Here is a 19,621-nt window from a genome sequence, read left to right as displayed (position 1 = left end):
CATGTGTCTAGTCGGTAACCCAGCTGAGCCCTGTCCCCTTCTGATACCAAAGCCGGTGCACCTTGCTCTTCTCAACATCCTCAGTGAGACAAGTGACAGGAGAACAAGAGCTGTTCAGCAGAGTCCACACAGAATGAGAGCGCTGATGGACCTCTCACTGCTGTCTAAAAGACAGGAGAGATGGGCACAGGCCACTCAGTACATCTGAAACGCCAGCCTCAGCTCTGCTGAGAGCATCCCATGCATTGAGGTCAGCCTCCTTCATAGCAATAAGTAAAATGTCAGTCAGTGTTCCATCTATGGCTGTTTAGCCTACTTCAGTTTCATCTCTAATAGCCATAAACTAAGCAGGTATCAAGAACACTTGTTTATGAAGCAACACCCCGTGTGTTGTGTGTGTGTGTGTGTGTGTTTCTGTCACTGTGTGTATATGTGTGCAGGTGTGTCTGTAAATTTATAATCTGTGTACAGACATGGAAGGATGGCCACAGATGGTTAAAGCTGCAGCATGTCTACAGAAGGGAGGAGGTGGAGACAGGAACATGGCCAGCCGCATAGTGGCAGGAAGAACAAGAGATACCCTACCTCAAAACCAATTCCCTAAAGCTGTTCTCTAGCCACAAACTTTTCATGACACAGGCATATATTTACACATACAAAAATTAAAAATTAAGTGTGCACAGAGCCAGAGAGATGGCAGAGAATAAAGGCACTTGCCTTGCAAGGCTTGTGACCTGAGCTGCAACTTTGTACCCCTCAAGTGTGCAGAGCATAAGCATAACTGACATCGTTTCTTTTGTGTCAGTCATACACTGGATGAGTCATTGCCATTACATAGCATTGTGGATGGCACACTAGCAAGTCCTGTTTCTGATGTCTTTACTTCCATGTTTGATAAATTGCACAAATCCTTCCATATGAAGACATGCTATTGTGCAATCAGTATCTCTGGTGGGGTTGGTGTCTCCCAGGGCTAGACTGTAACGTTCTCAGTGACTTGCCTTGTTTTCACTAGCATCCATGAAGAAAGTGAAATCTCTTCGAGACCCTTCTGCCAAGATGTCAAAATCGGACCCTGACAAACTCGCCACTGTCCGAATAACAGACAGCCCAGAGGAGATTGTACAGAAATTCCGCAAGGCTGTGACAGACTTCACGTCAGAGGTCACCTACGAGCCGGACACCAGAGCTGGTGTTTCCAACATGGTGGCGATCCACGCAGCCGTGTCGGGCCTCTCGGTGGAGGAGGTGGTGCGCAGTAGCGCAGGCATGGACACTGCGCGCTACAAGCTGCTAGTGGCCGATGCTGTGATTGAGAAATTTGCTCCAATCAGGAAGGAGATTGAGAAACTGAAAATGGATAAGGACCATTTAAGAAAGGTTTTACTTGTTGGATCTGCAAAAGCCAAAGAATTGGCCTCTCCTGTGTTGGAGGAGGTGAAGAAGTTGGTAGGGATTCTGTAGCAAGGTCAGCCAGTCACTGCACTCAAGTCAGCTTTCCTCCCACAGATTTTAGCCTGTCCAAATTGAATTGAGTGTGATGATCAGCTGCATTTGATGACTGCTGTCAATTGAGCAACATTCCAATCCCATTGGCAAATGCTATAATCAAAAGAGCTGAGGCAGGCACAGCTCTTCCACTCCAGTTCAATGACGCACAGTTTTTTGGTCTGAAGTATTCCTGAAAACTTGAACAATGACTGAGCCGTGGCGTGTGCTTGCTTGTGCAGTATTTACTGTGCAGGTGCACTTCGTCTGTGTTGTGCAGACAGGTCCTATGCTACAATCCTGAATCCAGTGGGTATTTGCAGTTCATAAAGAGAGATTGATTCTTGCAGCTCATGTGATGATGATGTGATATGATGATGTTTATCCTCATGTATTTGAGTGACTTGACTTGTGCTAGCAAGGTGGTTCAGGCTTAAGGTACCTGCTGCCAAGCTTAATAGCTGGAGCTCAATCCACAGGGCCAGCATGGTGGAAGGAGAAACTGACTGGCAGGTTGTCCTCTGACCTCCGCTTGTCTGCCATGGTATGAGTACACACACACACACACATACACACACACATACATGCGTGCCTAAGTAAAAATACAATAACCTACTTGTTTCTTAAAAGGCACACACTGACTTACTTATTTCAGCAAATGTCTGTTCTTAAGCGATTCAGGAGGTCATTGGAGAGCATTGTATTGCTTCAGTTCCATCTATTTATTATTCAGGGCCTGTGTTCCTGGTTGTATTCATAATAAGCACTTCTATTTTTACATTATCTCAGTTTAGTCTCCCCAAATCCTACCTCTGTGGAACACATAGGAACTGAGGGGTAGAACATAGAATTAGCTGTACAGTGTCACTAAGTAAATAAGAAGCAAGTCCAAGAGTGAAGACCTAGCCCCCCTGCTACCAAGACTGGTGCTTTCTAAGGATTCTCCCAAAGCTCTGAGGGCCAAAGGTTTGAACCTCTAAACATTCAAGTATTCAGTTTGGATACTGAAAAGATAAAGGCTGAAATACTGATTTTTGTTTATGTGAACTCAGCTAATGGTTGTGTATTTTAAGTCTGGATCCAGCCACCTTTGGTCACATTTACCTTTCGAAACCCCAAAAATGGGTCCCATGGCCTCACTTCCAAATTCATGCTAGAGATGCCTGCTTGTCTCGGCCAAATTCCAGTGGGAGTGAAGTCTGAAGCATCTGATGTTTCCAGTGAAGGGAAACTTCCCGTCTCAGCCTGCCTCAGTCTCTGTGAAATCACAGAGTATAGCTCTGCACTTCCATGTTCACAGCTGAAAACAAATGGCAGTCCTGGCTTACATACCAAGGCCTGTATCAAGATTGATTTTTGCAGGGCCAGCAAGATGGCTCAAGCAGAAAAGGGCTCCTTTTGCCAAACAAGCCTGACTATGTGAGTTCAATCCCTGAGATCCATGTGATAAATAAAGGAGAGAACCAACTCCTCAAAGTTGTACTGTGACTTACACACACACACACACACACACACACACACCACAATGAAATGCACAGGACTACCCACACACAAAATAAATAAATGTTTATTTTTAATGTTAAGGTTGAGTTCACCTCGATTGTCACGTAGAATTGGAAGTAGGAGACACTGTATCCCAGAGTCCAGATTAAAACATCAACTAGGTTCGGGAAAAGGGTACATTTTACTTGGGGGGGGGGTGCATGTTGTTTTCTTAATTCATTTATTTATTAGTGTATGTGTTTGAATGGGTGAGATCATGCTAAGTCATTCACGTCTGTCAAGGTTGGAGGATGATTAATGGGGTCCAGTTCTCTCCTTCCACCACGTAGGTTCGGGGACTCAAGCTCAGGTCATCCGGCTTGGCAGCAGGCACACTTTCCCTTTGGGTCAGTTAGTTTTATCTTTTGCACCTTAGTGGGAGATGTCTGCAGTCTGAGGGCATCACGGAGTGTATTTCTTTTAAAGATCTTTTTTACTTTCCTTTCGTTTTATCTTTGTTTGCATTTGTGTGTGTGTGTGCGCGCGCGCGCACATGTGCATGCATGCATGCCACAGAACATGTGTGATGTCAGAGGACAGTGCAGAAGCTGGCTTTCTTCCACCACGTAGATTCCAGGGTTCAAACTCAGGCTGTCCGGCTTAGCAGCAGGCACCCCTGCCTACTGAGGCAGCCCACCAGTACCTTTTCACCTTCCTTTTAAAGAAATCTATTAGGAATACTGGGAATTGTATCTACCAGGCCAATTGCCTGTTTATCTCTGTGGTCTCTACCTCCTATCAATGCTTCTGTCTAGCAAGAACTAAAGGCAACAAGAAAAGATCTCCAAAAAAAAAAGTGTGAAAGAAAGGTGGAGGGGACAAAAAACAAAAAAACACTAGAACAGGATAACCTCTAAGGAGCAGGGTCAGTGCATTCTGTTATGTAAGACTCTTACTGCAGAAAATCTAAATTTGCCATAATAATTAATATTCTTGCTCAATCAATGTATTAAAGTTCCCCAGGGAAACAAGCCCAGTAGGACACATAGAAACAAAAGAGAATGGGCTGAAGAGATAAAGTTCCCCAGGGAAACAAGCCCAATGGGACACATAGAAACAAAAGAGAGTGGGCTGAAGAGATGGCTCAGGGGTTAAGAGCATTAACTGTTCTTCCAGAGGTCGTGAGTTCAATTCCTAGCAATCACATGGTGGCTCACAACCATCCGTAATGGAATCTGGCCCTCTTCGGGTGTGTCTAAAGAGAGCAACATTATACTCACATACATAAAATAAATAAATGGTAAGTTCTGAGAGACAGAGAGGAGAGGAAGTTAGTTTACCAGGGGCTGGAGCATGTCTCAGTGGCCAATGGCATGAAGTTTTTTCCCAGCACTCATGTTGGGTAGCCCACAACTGCCTGCAAATGCCAGCGCTAAGGGGTCAGATATCTCTGGCTTTAGCATGCACCTGTATTCATGTTCACATACATAAGTAAAAATGAAACACTTAAAATAATAATAATTTGCCATATGGATTGGGTCACACTATTACAAGGACTGGGGGAAAACATAGCATGCTGTCTTTAACCTGGAGACTCGGGACAGCAGTGTAATCCAGACCAGACTTAAAGGCTAACTCCTCAGTGGTGCCTAGTCAGTTCAAGGAATTCAGAGCCAAGAGACTGGACAGGGACTCCTGTGCAAGCCCCAGAGTCTGGGAACCATAAACTATGACGTTCCAAGATGGGTCAGCTCAAGGAAAGAACAAACTGGCCTTTCCCACATTTTTGAGGCAGCCCCTTGATGGATTGGTTAGGACCTGCCATCATTGACAAGGGTAAGTCTTCATTCACTGACTCAGTGTCCAATCTTTTCTAGAAATACCCTCAGACACCCCCCCCTCAAAAAAAAGTAAAATTAAAAAAGAAAAGGTTTCACTAGCTATCTGTTACACCCTGTTGCCTCAGAAGCTGAGAGCAAAGGCTGCATACAGCCTAGTGTGCCTTTGCACCCCTTCCCATTATTGTTTACAGGTCCAGCAGTTTTGTTTTGTTTTGTTCTTCTTGAGACAGGGTCTCTACATAACCCTGGCTGTACTGGTCTACTGTGTAGACCAGGTTAGCTTTGAACTGATAGAGCTCCTCCTGCCTCTGCCTTCTGGATGCTGAGATTAATGGAGTGTACCACCATGCTGGCCCAAGAATAAATAAATGTGTGTGTGTGTGTGTGTGTGTGTGTGTGTTTGTGTGAAGAGTTGGAAACACAAACAACTGACAGCTATGGTTGACTTCAAAAGGAAAATTTTATTGTTATTTCCTATCAGCTCTATAGAGAATGGAAATGTAAAAATATTTCAGATGGTAATGTTATAGCAGTCAGGCAGCATGGTGCCTGTAACTGTGCCTCCTGACAAACCCCAATGCACACTACCTTGTCCAACTAGACCCTCTCCACAATGAGTAGGTTCATCTTCATAGGTTTATCTTTTTGATCCAGGATAGTTATCAGAATATTACCAGAAAATGTGCTAGAGACTTCTAATAAAGTGTGATTCCCCCACCATGATTCCCGCTCCCCCCAAAAAACACCCTTCCAGATGCACACCACAAGTGTGGTTATCACAAAGCAACTCCCAGCACTATCAGTTCTCGATGTCTATTGGGTACAGTGCTAAATGTCTTAAGACAGGAGTGTATATAAGCAACCATCACCTACATAAATTGTATAAAGGAAACTATTTATTTTTACTTCACCATTTTGAGGGTTAAGTCCATGATTGGTTGGTCCATTTGCTTTTCTACCTACCTCAGGGAAATGCATCCAGACAGCACAGAACTGCTTATTTTATGGTGGTCAGCCAGCAAGAAGAAAAGTTGAGGGAATGGGATGCCAGTCCCCTCTGTGAACCTACCCCTTAATGACCACAGTGTGTCCCACTAGGCCCCAACTCAGTGTTTCTACTACCCCACCACCACCACAGTAGTGTCATGCTAGGCAGGCACCAAGCCTTTATCACATGCTCCTGGGGTGAACACTGAAGATCCAATATATTGCACAGAATTTTTCCAGGGAGGATTCCCAGACCAGGTCAATGAGCATCATTCAGGAACCCATTTGGATCACAATGTTCTACACAACCTCAGATCTACTGAATCCAAACACTGGCACAATGTTCTACACAACCTCAGATCTACTGAATCCAAACACTGGTAGATGAACTCAGCAACCTGCGTTTCAGCACCTTTCCAGGTAACTCAGATACACACTGGTACTGAGAACCATGCTTTGTATACATTCTCTCATTTAATCCTTATAAGCCAATAAAAGAGACAGTACTGTGTCATCAACCTCATATGACTAAGGTTGACAGTGAGCTAGCTGTCAGAGGTTGAGAAATGTAACCAGTATAGGTCAGCTCCTAATAATGGTAGAGACAGGATTTCAACCCAGCTTCTGGGTTGATCAAATCAGAATTCGGAGTCTCACTAAGCCACAGGGTCCCCTTGCACAATGTGTTCTGGTATACCTAACCACTGTGTGTCCTGAAGCCAACACTGTCAGATATTTTCACTTAAGTAAATTCATTAAAATTAAATTTAAAAATGGCTTCCTTGTCTGTGCTTTCAAATACTACGTGGCTGGTTGGTACGGTGCCAGACAGTGCAGATAGAGGACTTGCCCACAATGGACCTGCTTATTGGACAGTGCTGCTGTGAGGTATGGAGCTTACTTGTGCTTGGATTAGATCAAGAACATGGCCTGGGACTTTCTGAAGGAGTCCTCGTGGAGACAGTATAGTTTCTCCACATAGTTTTCCAAACAACACTTGCATAATGAGTTATAATACAGTATGTATTGCCATACACTGGGAGTTAAGTCTATTTTATTAAATATTGCATTTAACATTTATATCAACCCTATAAAATAGGAGTTCTCAATTCCACGCTTTAAAGTGAGAAACTCTACTCAGCAGTGTCCAAAGCCACATGCTTATGTTTAACTTCAAGTTTCTCCCCATTGGGAGCCCAAGGTATGCCTTAACCAGCAAGCCTCAGGCAGTGGTCAGACCCTGCTAGTCTACAATCTTCTGAGCTCCATTAGATTCCCAATCCTTATGCTCCCTCTCTGCCCCCTCCTGCTTCTCCTGGTCTTCCTATTTACTTCAGTATTCCTATAGTCAGTAATTCCCTAAAACTTTGTGCACACAACACAGCCCTTAGCTTTTGTTTCCAGTCAAGTGGTCCGTGTCTGTTGTGAGTTAGCAGGAAGGATTGTGCCAATGTGGCAGTTCTCCGTTTCTTTTCTTTAACATGAGGATTCGGGTGTCGTCATTAACTATGTGTTATCCTCCTGTGATCATTATTTTCTCATTCTGTCAACTCGGTGGCTCTTTTGAATTTTTTTGCACAGGAAGAGTCAGTTCCTCCCTGAGATGGATCTGAAAACAGATTGCCTATCCGTAGCAATTAGGGTTTTCCAGCACCTGGGGGCACAACACCCGGGAGGCTTCACTGGCAATCATTTTAAGTGCTTCTATGTTAACTCTCAGCAACTCTGTTCTGTTGGCTATGTGGGCATTGCTTCTTTCTCTAGGAAGTAGACCGGGGCTTCAGTGCATTACAAATGCATCCTCCGATAAGCAGTTCAACACTGTGACCATGTTTATGATGAGTCTACCTTGTGACAGCAAATACAGTACACTTATTTAGCAAAAGATATAGAGATGCGAGCTAGCAAATGCTGGGTAAGCTGGGTGAGCAATTAACATGGATATTGAGGGGAAAGATACCACAGGTCAGGGATAGCAGAAAGAACATTTTAAAAAATATTCACCTGATGTGTGAGTGTTTTGCATCCATGTATGCATGTGTCCTCCATATGCATGCTTGATGACCGCAGGAATCAGAAGAGAGGATCTCACCTCTGGAATTGGAGTTATAGATAGTGGTGAGCCACCATGTGGGTGCTGAGACTCCAACCCAGATACTCCACAAGAGAGCGAGTACTCACAACTGCTAAGCCGTCTTTTCAGCAGGTTTCTATACTTTCAATACCTCACCACTGGGATTACAGTCCACCAGGAGTTTCAGAACTAAAACACACTCAAACCATGCGAGATGTCACACTCGGTGATCCTCATATAAGTGAAAATATTTAACATATAATATAACTGTATCGGTTTGGTAGAATATACTTTCCTATAACCTCCCCAGCCTGACCCGCATATAAATCAGGTTGACAGTAATCATTTTCAAAAGGTATTTCTGGATGGCAGATGATGTAATCTACGATTCTGTTTTTAACTCCAATTTAACAGATTTCCCTTTTTTGAGTAATATTTAAAAGTACAGGCTCTTCCTTGGAAGAAAGCTATGTTCAGTTTTATGTACATGGGTACCATGATGAAGATGTGTTGAATGCTGGCTCTTACTGCTGGGTCTCACCACACTACCATGTCCCACAAGAAAACCTTGGGTGACCATTCTCCATTCAAATAAATGGATTGTCCTGAGACTTACTCGGATTTTCAAACACTGCCCCCAATAAGAGGAGGTTATGTGACTTTTTTTTTTTTTTTTTACTTTAAACTCTTTCACGCGCCCTGACTTGCCAGCAAGAACGACGCTGCAACAGGATCCTTCTGCACACATTTATTGGAAGAGCTTGATTGCAGCAGCAAAGAGACCCCAAGCCCAGAACTGGTGCTCCTGCAGCAGAGTTAGCCGCTGCCTGTTCATTTGCAAATTCAATAAAGAAGGCTTTCCAATCTAAATACTGCCCAGGTGAAAGGCATGCCTTCACCGAAACTGCCCAATCGGACGGCGTCATGCAGTGTCTATTCAAGGCCTCTACTTGAGCCACAGTATAGGAGGCAGTTAAGCCATACATCTGCAAGGACTCAGCCAAATTCCTGATTACTTTGAAATCTAGAGGCTCATGATATCTCTGCCCTACTTGGTCGGTGAAAATAGGACATCCCAGCAAGGAGAATCTAACCTCTCTCCAAACCTATAGGTGGCTGCCGAGGAGGCATAGGGAGGGGGCACAGAAGCTAATTTGCCTTCCTCCTCTGCCTCGGCTCTTTTATTTTGTCATTTCTGTCCACCTGATAACACTGTGTCTCCTTTCTTCTTTTTTATTTTTAAGCCCTTCTCCTCTTCCGACATACTCTCTTGTTGCTCTGTAAGGATTTTCTGACCTGTCTTGACTGCCTGACAATTCAAACAGTAACAGAGTCCATATATCAGAACAAACAAGACCAAAACTATCAGACCTACCCACAAAGGGTCAACGGGAGAAAAAAGCATAACTCACGAACCTTAACTTGTCCCAAAGCCAGGAACCTTATCGTCTCAATTCTTTCTTTCCTTCCTTTCCTTTTTCCTTTCTCTCCTTTCCTTTTTCTTTTCCTTTCCTTTTTCCTTTCCTTTCCTTTCTTTTTTCCTTTTTTCTTTCCTTTCCTCTTTCTTTTTCTTCACTATTTCCTTTTCTTTATCACTGATTCCTTTTTTTTCTCCCTTTTCTTTTCCTTTTTCTTAAAAAACATATCCCCCTTTAACCCGGGGATCAATTTGGGAGACTTACTGGTACCACCATTCCTCAGCTGAAGAGTTCTGAATCCACGCAGTCGGATCCTTCTCAGCAGTCTGTTTTGCAGGAACACTTCATTACTACCGTTCACCAGCTGAAGAGTTCTGAATCCACACCGGATCCTTCTCAGCAGTCTGTTTTACGGGAACACTTTATTAACTGCTCCTTTCCCGTGATGCAGTTCTGAATCCTCCCTGTAGCAGGGGGTCTTCGCTCGTGCCTGAAGATATTTCTTTTTCCTGGGTTTTCGGCACCACTTCTTGCGCACCCTGACTCACCAGCAAGAACGATGTTGCAACAGGATCCTTCTGCACACGTTTATTGGGAGAGCTTGATTGCAGAGGTGAAGAGACCCCAAGCCCAGAACTGGTGTTGCTTATATAGGCCTAGGAGAGGCGTGTCTCACACCCGGATTGGTTGTGCTTGGATTATGTTTATGACCTCATTTGCATGCCTATGTCTGATTGGTTAACCTCTCTCTCATCTGATTGGTTAACTTCTCTCTCATCTGATTGGTTAATTTTGGTTAATTCTCAAAACCTCATCTTGGCAAAAGAACTTTACTGCCTATGTATGTGTGGTGGCCAGCGGAAGCCAGCGCCACCCTGCAATGGCACATGTGGCTTCCCACATTAAACTTTATAAGTTATCTAGACATGGTTATGTGAGCTAGCCGTGGGGAAAGAAATGTTCCCATCATGGACAGTGAATGGGCAAGAAGTGTCTTCCTCCTGAGCACTATTTCAGAAGAAAATGTTTGTACTAGAAGAGGAGCTAAGTACTCATGAGCTCACAGATAAAAAAAAAAAAAAAAAAAAAAAAAAAAAAAAAAAAAAAAAAGTTAATAAATGATGAGTTTCTGAAAGTTTCTGGCTCTTTGGCAGATCCTTGTTAGGCCTGCCCTGTTTGCTTGCTGGTCTTTGTTCTTGAGTCCTCCTCAGCTGCAAGCTCCATTCCAAGACAATTCCCTGATAAGTGTGCCTCAACATGTATGCAGAACGGTCATGAACATTTGCCCCTGATTTGCTTCTCTTCCCTACATCTAAGATGATGCCAAACCTGGCTACTGCCCCTGCTTCTCTTACCCACTGCTTTTTTTAGCCAGCAAACTAAACAAATATAATCCCAGGGCTGAGCAATCCTTCTGGTTGAGCACTTTATAACTCACACATTGCCATCTGTCTCCAAGGGAAGTTCTTTCCTGAGATTTCCGTAGGTTTATTACTCTGTCCCACTGTCTTCCTTGACTCCTGACACTACTGAAGTCAAAATGGCCTCAGGGTAGCCATGGTATATCTAAACTCCTGTGTCCAACCACCATTCTAAATTAACTAGCCCCATGTGGCTCACCCATACTCAGCCCTATGGTTATTTCTGTACCAACCATTATAATGACTTCCATGCCACGACTGGCATAGTCTACAGCTGGATATTCATCAAACCATCCACTGTCCCATATCCATCTATTGAGGAAAGAACTCTCACACTGACTGAAACATGCTGGACACAGTGAGGTTAATAGAGAGGGTCTTATTGTTTGATCCATATCCACACCAAATGAACACCCTTGGTATTGATCAGTAGTAAGCATGATTTCTTCCTTGTCTCCTCTTTAAAACAAAGATTTATTTATTTTTATGTATATGAGTACACTGTTGCTGTCTTCAGACACACCAGAAGAGGGCATCAGATCCCATTAACCATGAGCCACCATGTGGTTACTAGGAATTGAACTCAGGACTTCTGGAAGAGCCTTCAGTGCTCTTAACCCCTGAGCCATCTCTCCAGCCCCTTTGTCTCATTTTAAAAAGCAATACATATGCACACACACACACACACACACACACACCACATTATTGAATTTGCTGCTCGGGTTTTCACTGCTTTATTCATAGATTCATCATAGATTTTGAGTAACTGCTTTCTTCCAGCATTCAGTTCTCCCTTTTCCTTGTTAGTAATTGAACCATCACTCTGAATTTCAGCAGAGCTCTTGGACCCAGGTAGGCCCTATATTTTCTAACCTGCAGTAAGGTAAGTAAGTTGCTAATTCTTGGTTCTCAACTTGACTACATCTGGAATTAACTAAAACCCAAAAATAGAGGGCACACCTGTGAGGAATTTGCACTTAATTTGAAGTGGGAAAATCTATTTCTAACCCGGATCTTTGAGGTGGGAAGACATGTCTTTAATCCAGATCCTTTGAGGTGGAAAGACCCATCTCTAATCTGGGCCACGCCTTATGCTGGAAGCCTATACAAGGACATGGAAGAAGAAAGCGTTTGATGCTTAAAGGCTTGCTCAGCCTGCTTATAGGACCCAGGACCTCTAGCCCAGGGATGCATCACCCACAATGGGCTGGGCCCTCCCCCATCAATCACTAATTAAGAAAATATCCTACAGGCTTAGCCCAATCTTATAGAGGCATTTTACACACACACACACACACACACACACACACACACACACACACGCACACACACATATCATCTCTAGCTTAATACATCCCAACTGCAGTTTCCTCTCCCTCCACTCCTCCCAGTTTCCCCCTCCTCCCCTCTTCCCCAGATCCTCCTCTGTTTCCCTTCAGAAAAGAGCAGTTCTCCCAGGGATATCAACTGAACACAGCATAACAGGTTTCAAGAAGACTATGCACAAATACTCATAATAGGGCTGGACAAGGCAATTCATTAGGAAGAAAATGGTCCTAAGAGCAGGCAAAAGAGTCAGAAGCATCCTCAGCACTCTCTTAGGAATCCCATGAGAATATCAAGCTACACAGCTATGACATATATACAAAGGACGTGGCACAGTTCTATGGAGGCTCTGTGATTTCCACTTCAGTCTCTGTGAGGCCCTGTGAGTCCTGCTTGGTTGGTTCTGTGTGCCATGATCTGCTGTTCTCAATCCCTCTGGCTCTAATAATTCTTTCTCCTTCTCTTCTGAAGGTTACCCCAAGCTTCAAGGGGGAAGGATCCAACAGAGATCTCTAATTTAGAATCTATCTACCTGTCTATCTGACTATCTATCCATCTATCCATCCATCTATCTTATCTATCTATCTATCTATCTATCTATCTATCTATCTATCTATCTATCTATCTATCTATCTATCTATCTGCTCCTGTCAGCTGCCAGGAAAAGCCTCTCTGATGAAGATTGGGCTAGGCACGGATCTGTGAATATAACAGAGTATCTTTAGGAATCACTTTATTGATTATTTTTCTATCCTAGGACCCTGGGCTATCCAGGTTCTGATTCCAGGCCATCCATGCTTGAACTCCCTTTTGTAGTGTGGGCCTCAAATTAGAGCAGTCATTGGCTGGGATCTCCCACAAGTTCTGAAGGAGGCCTTCAATTATTTTCTTAATTGAAGTTCCCTCCTCCTCACAAATAACTTCAGCTGGTGTCAAGTTGACAGAAAACTATCCAGCCTGATGAATTTGTTCTAGCCAATAGCTAAGAGAATTAAAAGTGGTGCTTGGGAATTAAAGATTCCAAGCCTTATCTCTTTTAAAGGAAACTGCTCTTCTTTCCCTTCGTTCCTTGGAGCAGCACATTTGAATCACTTGGAAGGCAAAGATGGAAAGAGTCAATGCTGAAGCCTGGGTACCCAGACTCAGTAAATCCTGCTGCCTGGCTTACCCACCACACTTGCCCTATGATATGATTCATAACCTTTGTCCCATTTAAGCCACTTCCTCTTGGGCTGGGTTACAGTATGCTAGGCACTAACCATACTAGTTTCTTGCCTAATAGTTCCTCCCCAGCCTGCTTTATTTAAGCTTGTGCAGGTTACACTCTGTGTGCTAAGGCAGGTCTAGCAACTATGAACCCCAGACCAGATGTGCTAAGGTCTCCTAGGCCATAGCACTTGTTAGCTATGCAAATCCAGTCTCTACCTCCTAGCTACTGAATGAGAAACTGGAAATGAAGCTTAGCTACGAGCTTTTAACTTGAAGTAAAATGGATGTATAGACATTTAAGAGCCACTGTACTAGGGATGAAGCCTTTTAAAAAAAAATTAATAAAAACCAGTCCCTGTCTTCAACATGTTTGCACTAGTGAGAGTTAATAAGTCATAAAAATACTTGTTATCTTGGATCTCTGTTATTTCCTGTCTTTTCCTTTTTAAATAATCAGATTCACTCAGAAAAAATATGTGTTGAATTGTTTTTGTTTGTAGAAGTGATTACAGAAATCTTAAAACTCTAAGGTCATTTGAGAGCATTCAGATCATAAAGGGGGAAATAATTAGTTACAGTTGTAGATAAAGTGAACAGAGTCTGGATCCCCAATGCTGAAATTAATGAAGAGGTCCTGAAGCCAAGAGAGACAAATAAGAAGAGGTAGTTATTTACACAGTGGGTAATAAAATTACAGTACTTATTAGCCTGTAAAGGGTTATACGGTCTAGAAATAAAAACAGTTGAGCATGGATTAAATTTATGAGTGAGAAAGTCATAAAACTGTATTAAGTGCAAGTGAGGAATGCTTGCATGATTTCTGAAAGTGACTGGCATGAACACAGAGGGAGGAACGTTCCATAACATTCAATGATCAGAACTCTAGAGCAGACTAGATCGATGCAGGACAGGTGATGTACTGGTAAGCAGACTAGGTAAGATAAAGACTCCTGTGCTTAGCATATTTCATGTGAAAACCCCTTCACATTTTAGATTTGATGAAGGATTTAATAGAATATAGTAGATGCAATTCATAAAAGGGCTTTTAGAATAAAGTTCATGTGTCATTATTCTAATTAACAAGAGACAACTAGATAATTGAAAGCATTATATAATTCTGCTTTCATATGGATATCTGTACCCCCAAAAAACCCAGCCCATGGTACTATTGGGACAAATATGTGAAAAGTAGAACTTGAATGGAGTCTTCTAGTCATTGGGGGCATGTTCTTGAAGGGGACATTGTAACCTCAGTCCCTTCTTCTTTTTCTGCTTTTGTGTCTCAGTCATGAGGTGAGCAGGTTTTCTTCGTATGTCTACCATAATGGACTGGCCATAGACCTAACCCAGATGGGTTCAACTGACCATGGGATGAAACTTGCAAAGCTGTGAGCCAAAATAAACCTTCTCTCTTTATTCATTGATTGCATCAGGCATTTTCTTACAGCAACAGAAAAACCAACAAACTCAGCAAACGTTGCTATTACTATACAAAGCAAAATTGTGTTCTATCTTCAGCACAAGAGTTTTACACTGAGACTAGAGTGACATACAGATGAAATGTTCAGTGAAGAGTCGCTGGAGAGATGGCTCAGTGCAAAAGGAGTGTTTCCTGCATCAAAACCTAGCTAAGCATGGGACATTCTGTGAATCCAGCTATGGTAATGATGAGGTGGCAGATAATATTGCCCAGTGTCCTTCTGAACTTCACGTATGCTAGATTCTACCATTCATGATTAGGAACTCTAAACTTATTTTACATGTCTGTCACTTAGTGCTATAAGCCACTTTATCCCCTAACTTGCATGTTTTGAAAATTCTGTAGTGTCATCAAACTACTATCCATTCTGGTAAAAGAGTGATGCTTTCCCTCCTTTCTCTACTTCTTTTTCTTTTCAAGAACTTCCTCTAAGTTCTTCACCAAAGTATTGTTAATTACAATCTCTATTCCAAATAATTTGGAATCAAAAGTATTCCACAGTCTGGAGGCGAGTGAGATCTTTATTGCACATTAATGGAGAGTCAGTTGAATGTGGTGGGCAGACTAAAGAGGGGCTCCTCTATAAGGCCCTAGCATGCCCTCTCATTCCACCCCAGCAAGCACTCATGTTACAAGAATCACATCTCTGATCTGCTTTCATTTGCTGGCCAGAACTAACTGGCCCGGGCACTACCAGGCAGATTAACTCCTTCCTGATCCTCAAAAATCATCCACATGAGGACTTGTGTGGCTCTTAGAGATCTCTGTCTTTCTTCTTATAACTTTCAAATACGTTCCTGTTATTTGATTTTCTCATTTATACAATACATCGAAAGCACTATCTCCTTCTTATAGATAATCAGTGCCTAATTACAACATTGCCAACTAGCCTGTTTATTGCAGCTACATGTTACTATTCTTTTTATCCATTTTATATGTACTTATTTGTAAGTACATTTGGGCATAAATCATTGCAAAAATGTCCGTTTCTTTTTATTGTTGTTTTTGTTTGTTAGATCATTCTTGTATGAGGCACACCAGTGCACATAGGATACATGTAAAAGTGAGGCTTATTGATTAAAAATAATCCTGACTGGAGAGAGGTTAGAGGTTGTCAACTCAAATGGTTTCAAGGGGCAGACAAGTGTGCAAATGCATTACATCATTTTACAGATGTTTATTCAGTGTCTGCTGTATATGCTAGCCACTAAACTAGGCAGTGACTGAACAGCAATGAACAAAAGTATAAAAAAGAAACTTACCCATTTACTGAGCCTATATGGGGGAGAGTGACCTTCTGAAGAGATAATTATATTTAAAATGAGTATGCTGTGTTAGGGCTGGAGAGTTGGGTCAGCGATTACGAGCACTGGTTCCTCTACTAGGGGACCAGAATCCACATGGCAGCTAACAACTCCGTTTATAACTCTAGTTCCAGAAAATCCAATACCCTCTTCTGGCCTTCAAGGGCACCAGACACACACCTGGTGTAGACATAAATGCAAGCAAAATACTCATACACATAAAATTATATATATTATATATACATAATATATATTTAATATATAATATATATTTTACCATATATATGCGCCTAAAAACTGAGTCTATTAACATGCACTGCAGCCAAATCCCAACTTGTATCTTTCTTCATTAGAAGAGTTTTTAAAATGTAGGATGCCCAGAGTGTCACAAGGAATGTGCACATGGAAAAAGGGAACATGAGAACATAGGCAGAAGGCATCCTTAGAGAAAGCCAGATCTGGACTACCTTAACTTGAAACTTCTAGCCTCCACACCCATAAGACAGTGTCAGCCAAGTCACCCAGGCTATCATGCTTTGTTATGGCAGCCCTAGCAAACTAATAGAGAGTGCTTTCTAAATAAAATAAAATAAAGCTGCAAATAAAGTGACTCAAACTATTCTGCTACACCCATAGATCAGTGTCTTGCTCGGCCATCATCAGCTTCCTCTTGCTGTAGATGGAAACAAATACCTGGACAATGCAGAGAGTGAGAGACCCTGGAACACTCATTCTGAAATGGAGTGTAGTGTCTCCATCAAATCCTTCCCTCAGGGTATAAGGAACTCTGCAAAAGAGGAGGTAGAAAAATTGTAAGAGCCAGAGGGGATGGAAGACAGCAAGTGCACAAGGCCTTCTAAACACAACAGGACAGTCACACATACCACTTACAGAGGCAATAGCAGCATGCACAGAGCCTGCTCGGATCTAAGCAAGATACTGACCTAGCTCTGAGAGAGGACATGAACACAAGCCCCCATCCTTAAGGGAGAAGCTGTCTCTGACAGATAAGCACTCACAAAGGAAAAATTCGTTTTCTCCTCTGGAGCCTCACGGGGTATACAAATCCCATCCAGCAGTAGATGGCCAACACAAAATGAACTCAATTGTGGTTTTAGGGTGTTTGTTGGATCAGTTGGTTTTTGGTTTTGTTTTGTTTGACTCATGATACTTTTTTTTAACCTTACAGGTCTTTGCTTATATATTATGGTTTGCACTTTTGTGTTTTATAGGATTTCTGTGTGTGCAAATCTATGTTTCCTGTGCTTTTTCTTCATTTTTCCCCCGTTTTCATTTTTAGATGACTGTTTTCTAATGAGAAAGAAAGAAGTCATGTGGATTTGGGTAGGTGGAGAGTTGGGAAAGGATCTGGGAGAAGTTGGAAGGGAAACCATGACCAGAATGTACTGTACTGGGGGAAAACATCTAAAAATGATGAAGATAGACTTGCAAATAATGTTTTAAAATGTATGCGGAAGACTAAATGGCTCAAAGAAGAGAGCAGTGTGATATCTGGAAGAAAACCCAGCCAGCCAGAGGAACAGCAAATTCAAAGGCCTTAAGATAGAGACAAGGCATACTTGACTCAGAGCAGGAAAGAATGGCTGTGTGGTCAGAAGAAACACAGGGTTTCTCTGTGTAACCCTGACTATCCAGGAGCTTGTTCTGTAAACCAGGGTAGCTTTGACTTCTGAGATCTGCCTGCCTCTGCCTCCTGAGTGCTGAGATTAAAGGTATGGCCCCTACCATCCAACAATAAGACCCACTTTAATCTGAGTCTTATCTTTATGGTTTTCCAGTATGACCAATTGTCCAATAATATGTAAAATGTTGTTTATAATGACAGTATGACCATTGAGTCTTTGATCTCTATATTACAGTTTAGTGGGGGAAGAAAAACTTCACCTCATTAAAGAAAATTGGCATCCCACTATCCAGCATACTTAATCTTGCTTTGAAGAACTCACTATGCTGGACAGTGGTGGCACATGCCTTTAATCCCAGCACTAGGGAGGCAGAGGCAGGTGGATTTCTGTGAGTTTGAGGCCAACCTATTCTACAGACCGAGTTCTAGGACAGCTAGGGCTAGAAAAAGAAGCCTTCTCTTGAAAAAACAACAACAGAAATAGCCCAGGAAATGAATCAGGTCGTGGTGCCAGGGCATGCCTTTTATCTCAGCACTCAGGAGACAAAGGCAGGAGGATCTCTCTGAGTTCCAGGCCAGTCAGCCAAGGCTACACAGAGAAACCCTGTTTTTCGTGTGTGTGTGTGTGTGTGTGTGTGTGTGTGTGTGTGTGTGTGTGTGTTTAAAAGTATATACATTAGAAGGATTTTTTTTAAAAAAACTGAATTGAATTAAATACCCAGGTCTTTGGGAGTTCCTTTGCATTGCTCTTCCCCAAAATTCCATAAGCAAATATTAATGAGTATCACCTGTGAGAAGCAGGACACTGTATCTGTTACGGGAAACCACAGTAAACATGATGGAGATTAAGACTAGTCAGAAACCTTCACACCCCACACTCTCAGGGTAAAAAACAAACCCTCATATGTTTCTGTGTGGAACATCCTTAACAAAAGCATTTTTAAAAATGTTAACTTTCCCCTTCATGAGGTGTCTTTTCAATCCTATTATAAAAGTACTGAAGGTACCCTGGTGGGGGAGGAGGTACAAAGTCCTTGCGCTTGTAGTATAAAGAAATGAGTGAGCCCACCACTCTCTAGCCACTCTCCTCTGCCCTGGGAGCCCGAGGGCTCTCCCAGCTCCAGGCTTCCTGTGCCTCCGAAGCCCTCAGCTGGTCTTTAGCAGACATGATGACGTAAAGGAAAATGAATCCGGTCCCTTCATCTTTCTCCTCTTTCTACAGCATGAAGCTAGGGGCCCGTGGAGGATCTAATATCAAAAGGAAGCGGGCAATGCCACTACTTGGAGAGAAAAAAATAATTACCAAATTTCCTGAATAGTAAACAGCTTAAAAAAAAAAAAAGGCAGAAGAAAAAGCTCAGGCCTTTGATAACTTGGCCCCGGGTCTGCTTGTGAATACCTTAAGGGTTATATCATCAGACCGACTCCAGCAGCCCGTGCTATTGTTTCGAAAAGAGGAAACCAGGAAGAAGGTGAAAGAGAGAGTAGATGGGTTGAGGAACACTGCCTCTTGGGGAGGAGTTTGATGTTGAAAGTGCAGTTTAAAAGGCTCACGGTAGTAAGGCTGAAAGACAAATTGGACGAATTATCCGAGTCTTCAAACAGCGGGGCTCTTGGAGCCTTGTGGAATTAATAAAAATGTGTGGATTCGGTGATTGTCCAGCTAAGATGTCATTAGCTACAAAGATAAGCTCGAAGTAGCCCGCCTATGTCATTCTGAAAACAATCACTTGGGGGCAGTCTTGTGACTGTTAAATTTCCTGTGTGGCTACGGTAGATTTTGCTACTTTTTCTTCCCTTTGCAATCAGTTTCTTTACCTGAGAATAATGGGGGAAGAGGGGAGGGCAACTTAGGAAGTAAACTTTACATGCTGCTGCTACGTCAGCCAGGTGATGTCATGAGAACGCTCACACCGCTGAACAGTCACTACAGTTTTCCTTTGAGT

At 42.6% G+C, this 19,621-nt stretch overlaps 1 protein-coding gene across 3 annotated transcripts in view; it reads left to right on the top strand.

Moving 5' to 3' along the window:
• The window catches only part of Wars2 (tryptophanyl tRNA synthetase 2, mitochondrial), an 83,207-nt gene extending 76,635 nt beyond the window's left edge, over positions 1-6,572 (top strand). For all 3 annotated transcript variants that reach the window (XM_021158800.3, XM_085835616.1, XM_085835615.1), the window contains one exon: positions 1,016-6,572. In XM_021158800.3, the coding sequence (XP_021014459.2) occupies positions 1,016-1,464 (449 nt within the window). In that variant the 3' untranslated portion in view covers positions 1,465-6,572. The remainder of the gene's footprint in view (positions 1-1,015) is intronic.
• The last annotated feature ends 13,049 nt before the right edge of the window (positions 6,573-19,621 follow it).

The sequence above is a fragment of the Mus caroli genome, unplaced genomic scaffold, assembly GCF_978045245.1.
Source record: "Mus caroli unplaced genomic scaffold, Mus_caroli_1 scaffold_3, whole genome shotgun sequence".
Taxonomy (NCBI): Eukaryota; Metazoa; Chordata; class Mammalia; order Rodentia; family Muridae; genus Mus; species Mus caroli.
The sequence above is the reverse complement of the archived record's forward strand: the minus strand, read 5'-3'. Positions and strand labels throughout refer to the sequence as shown.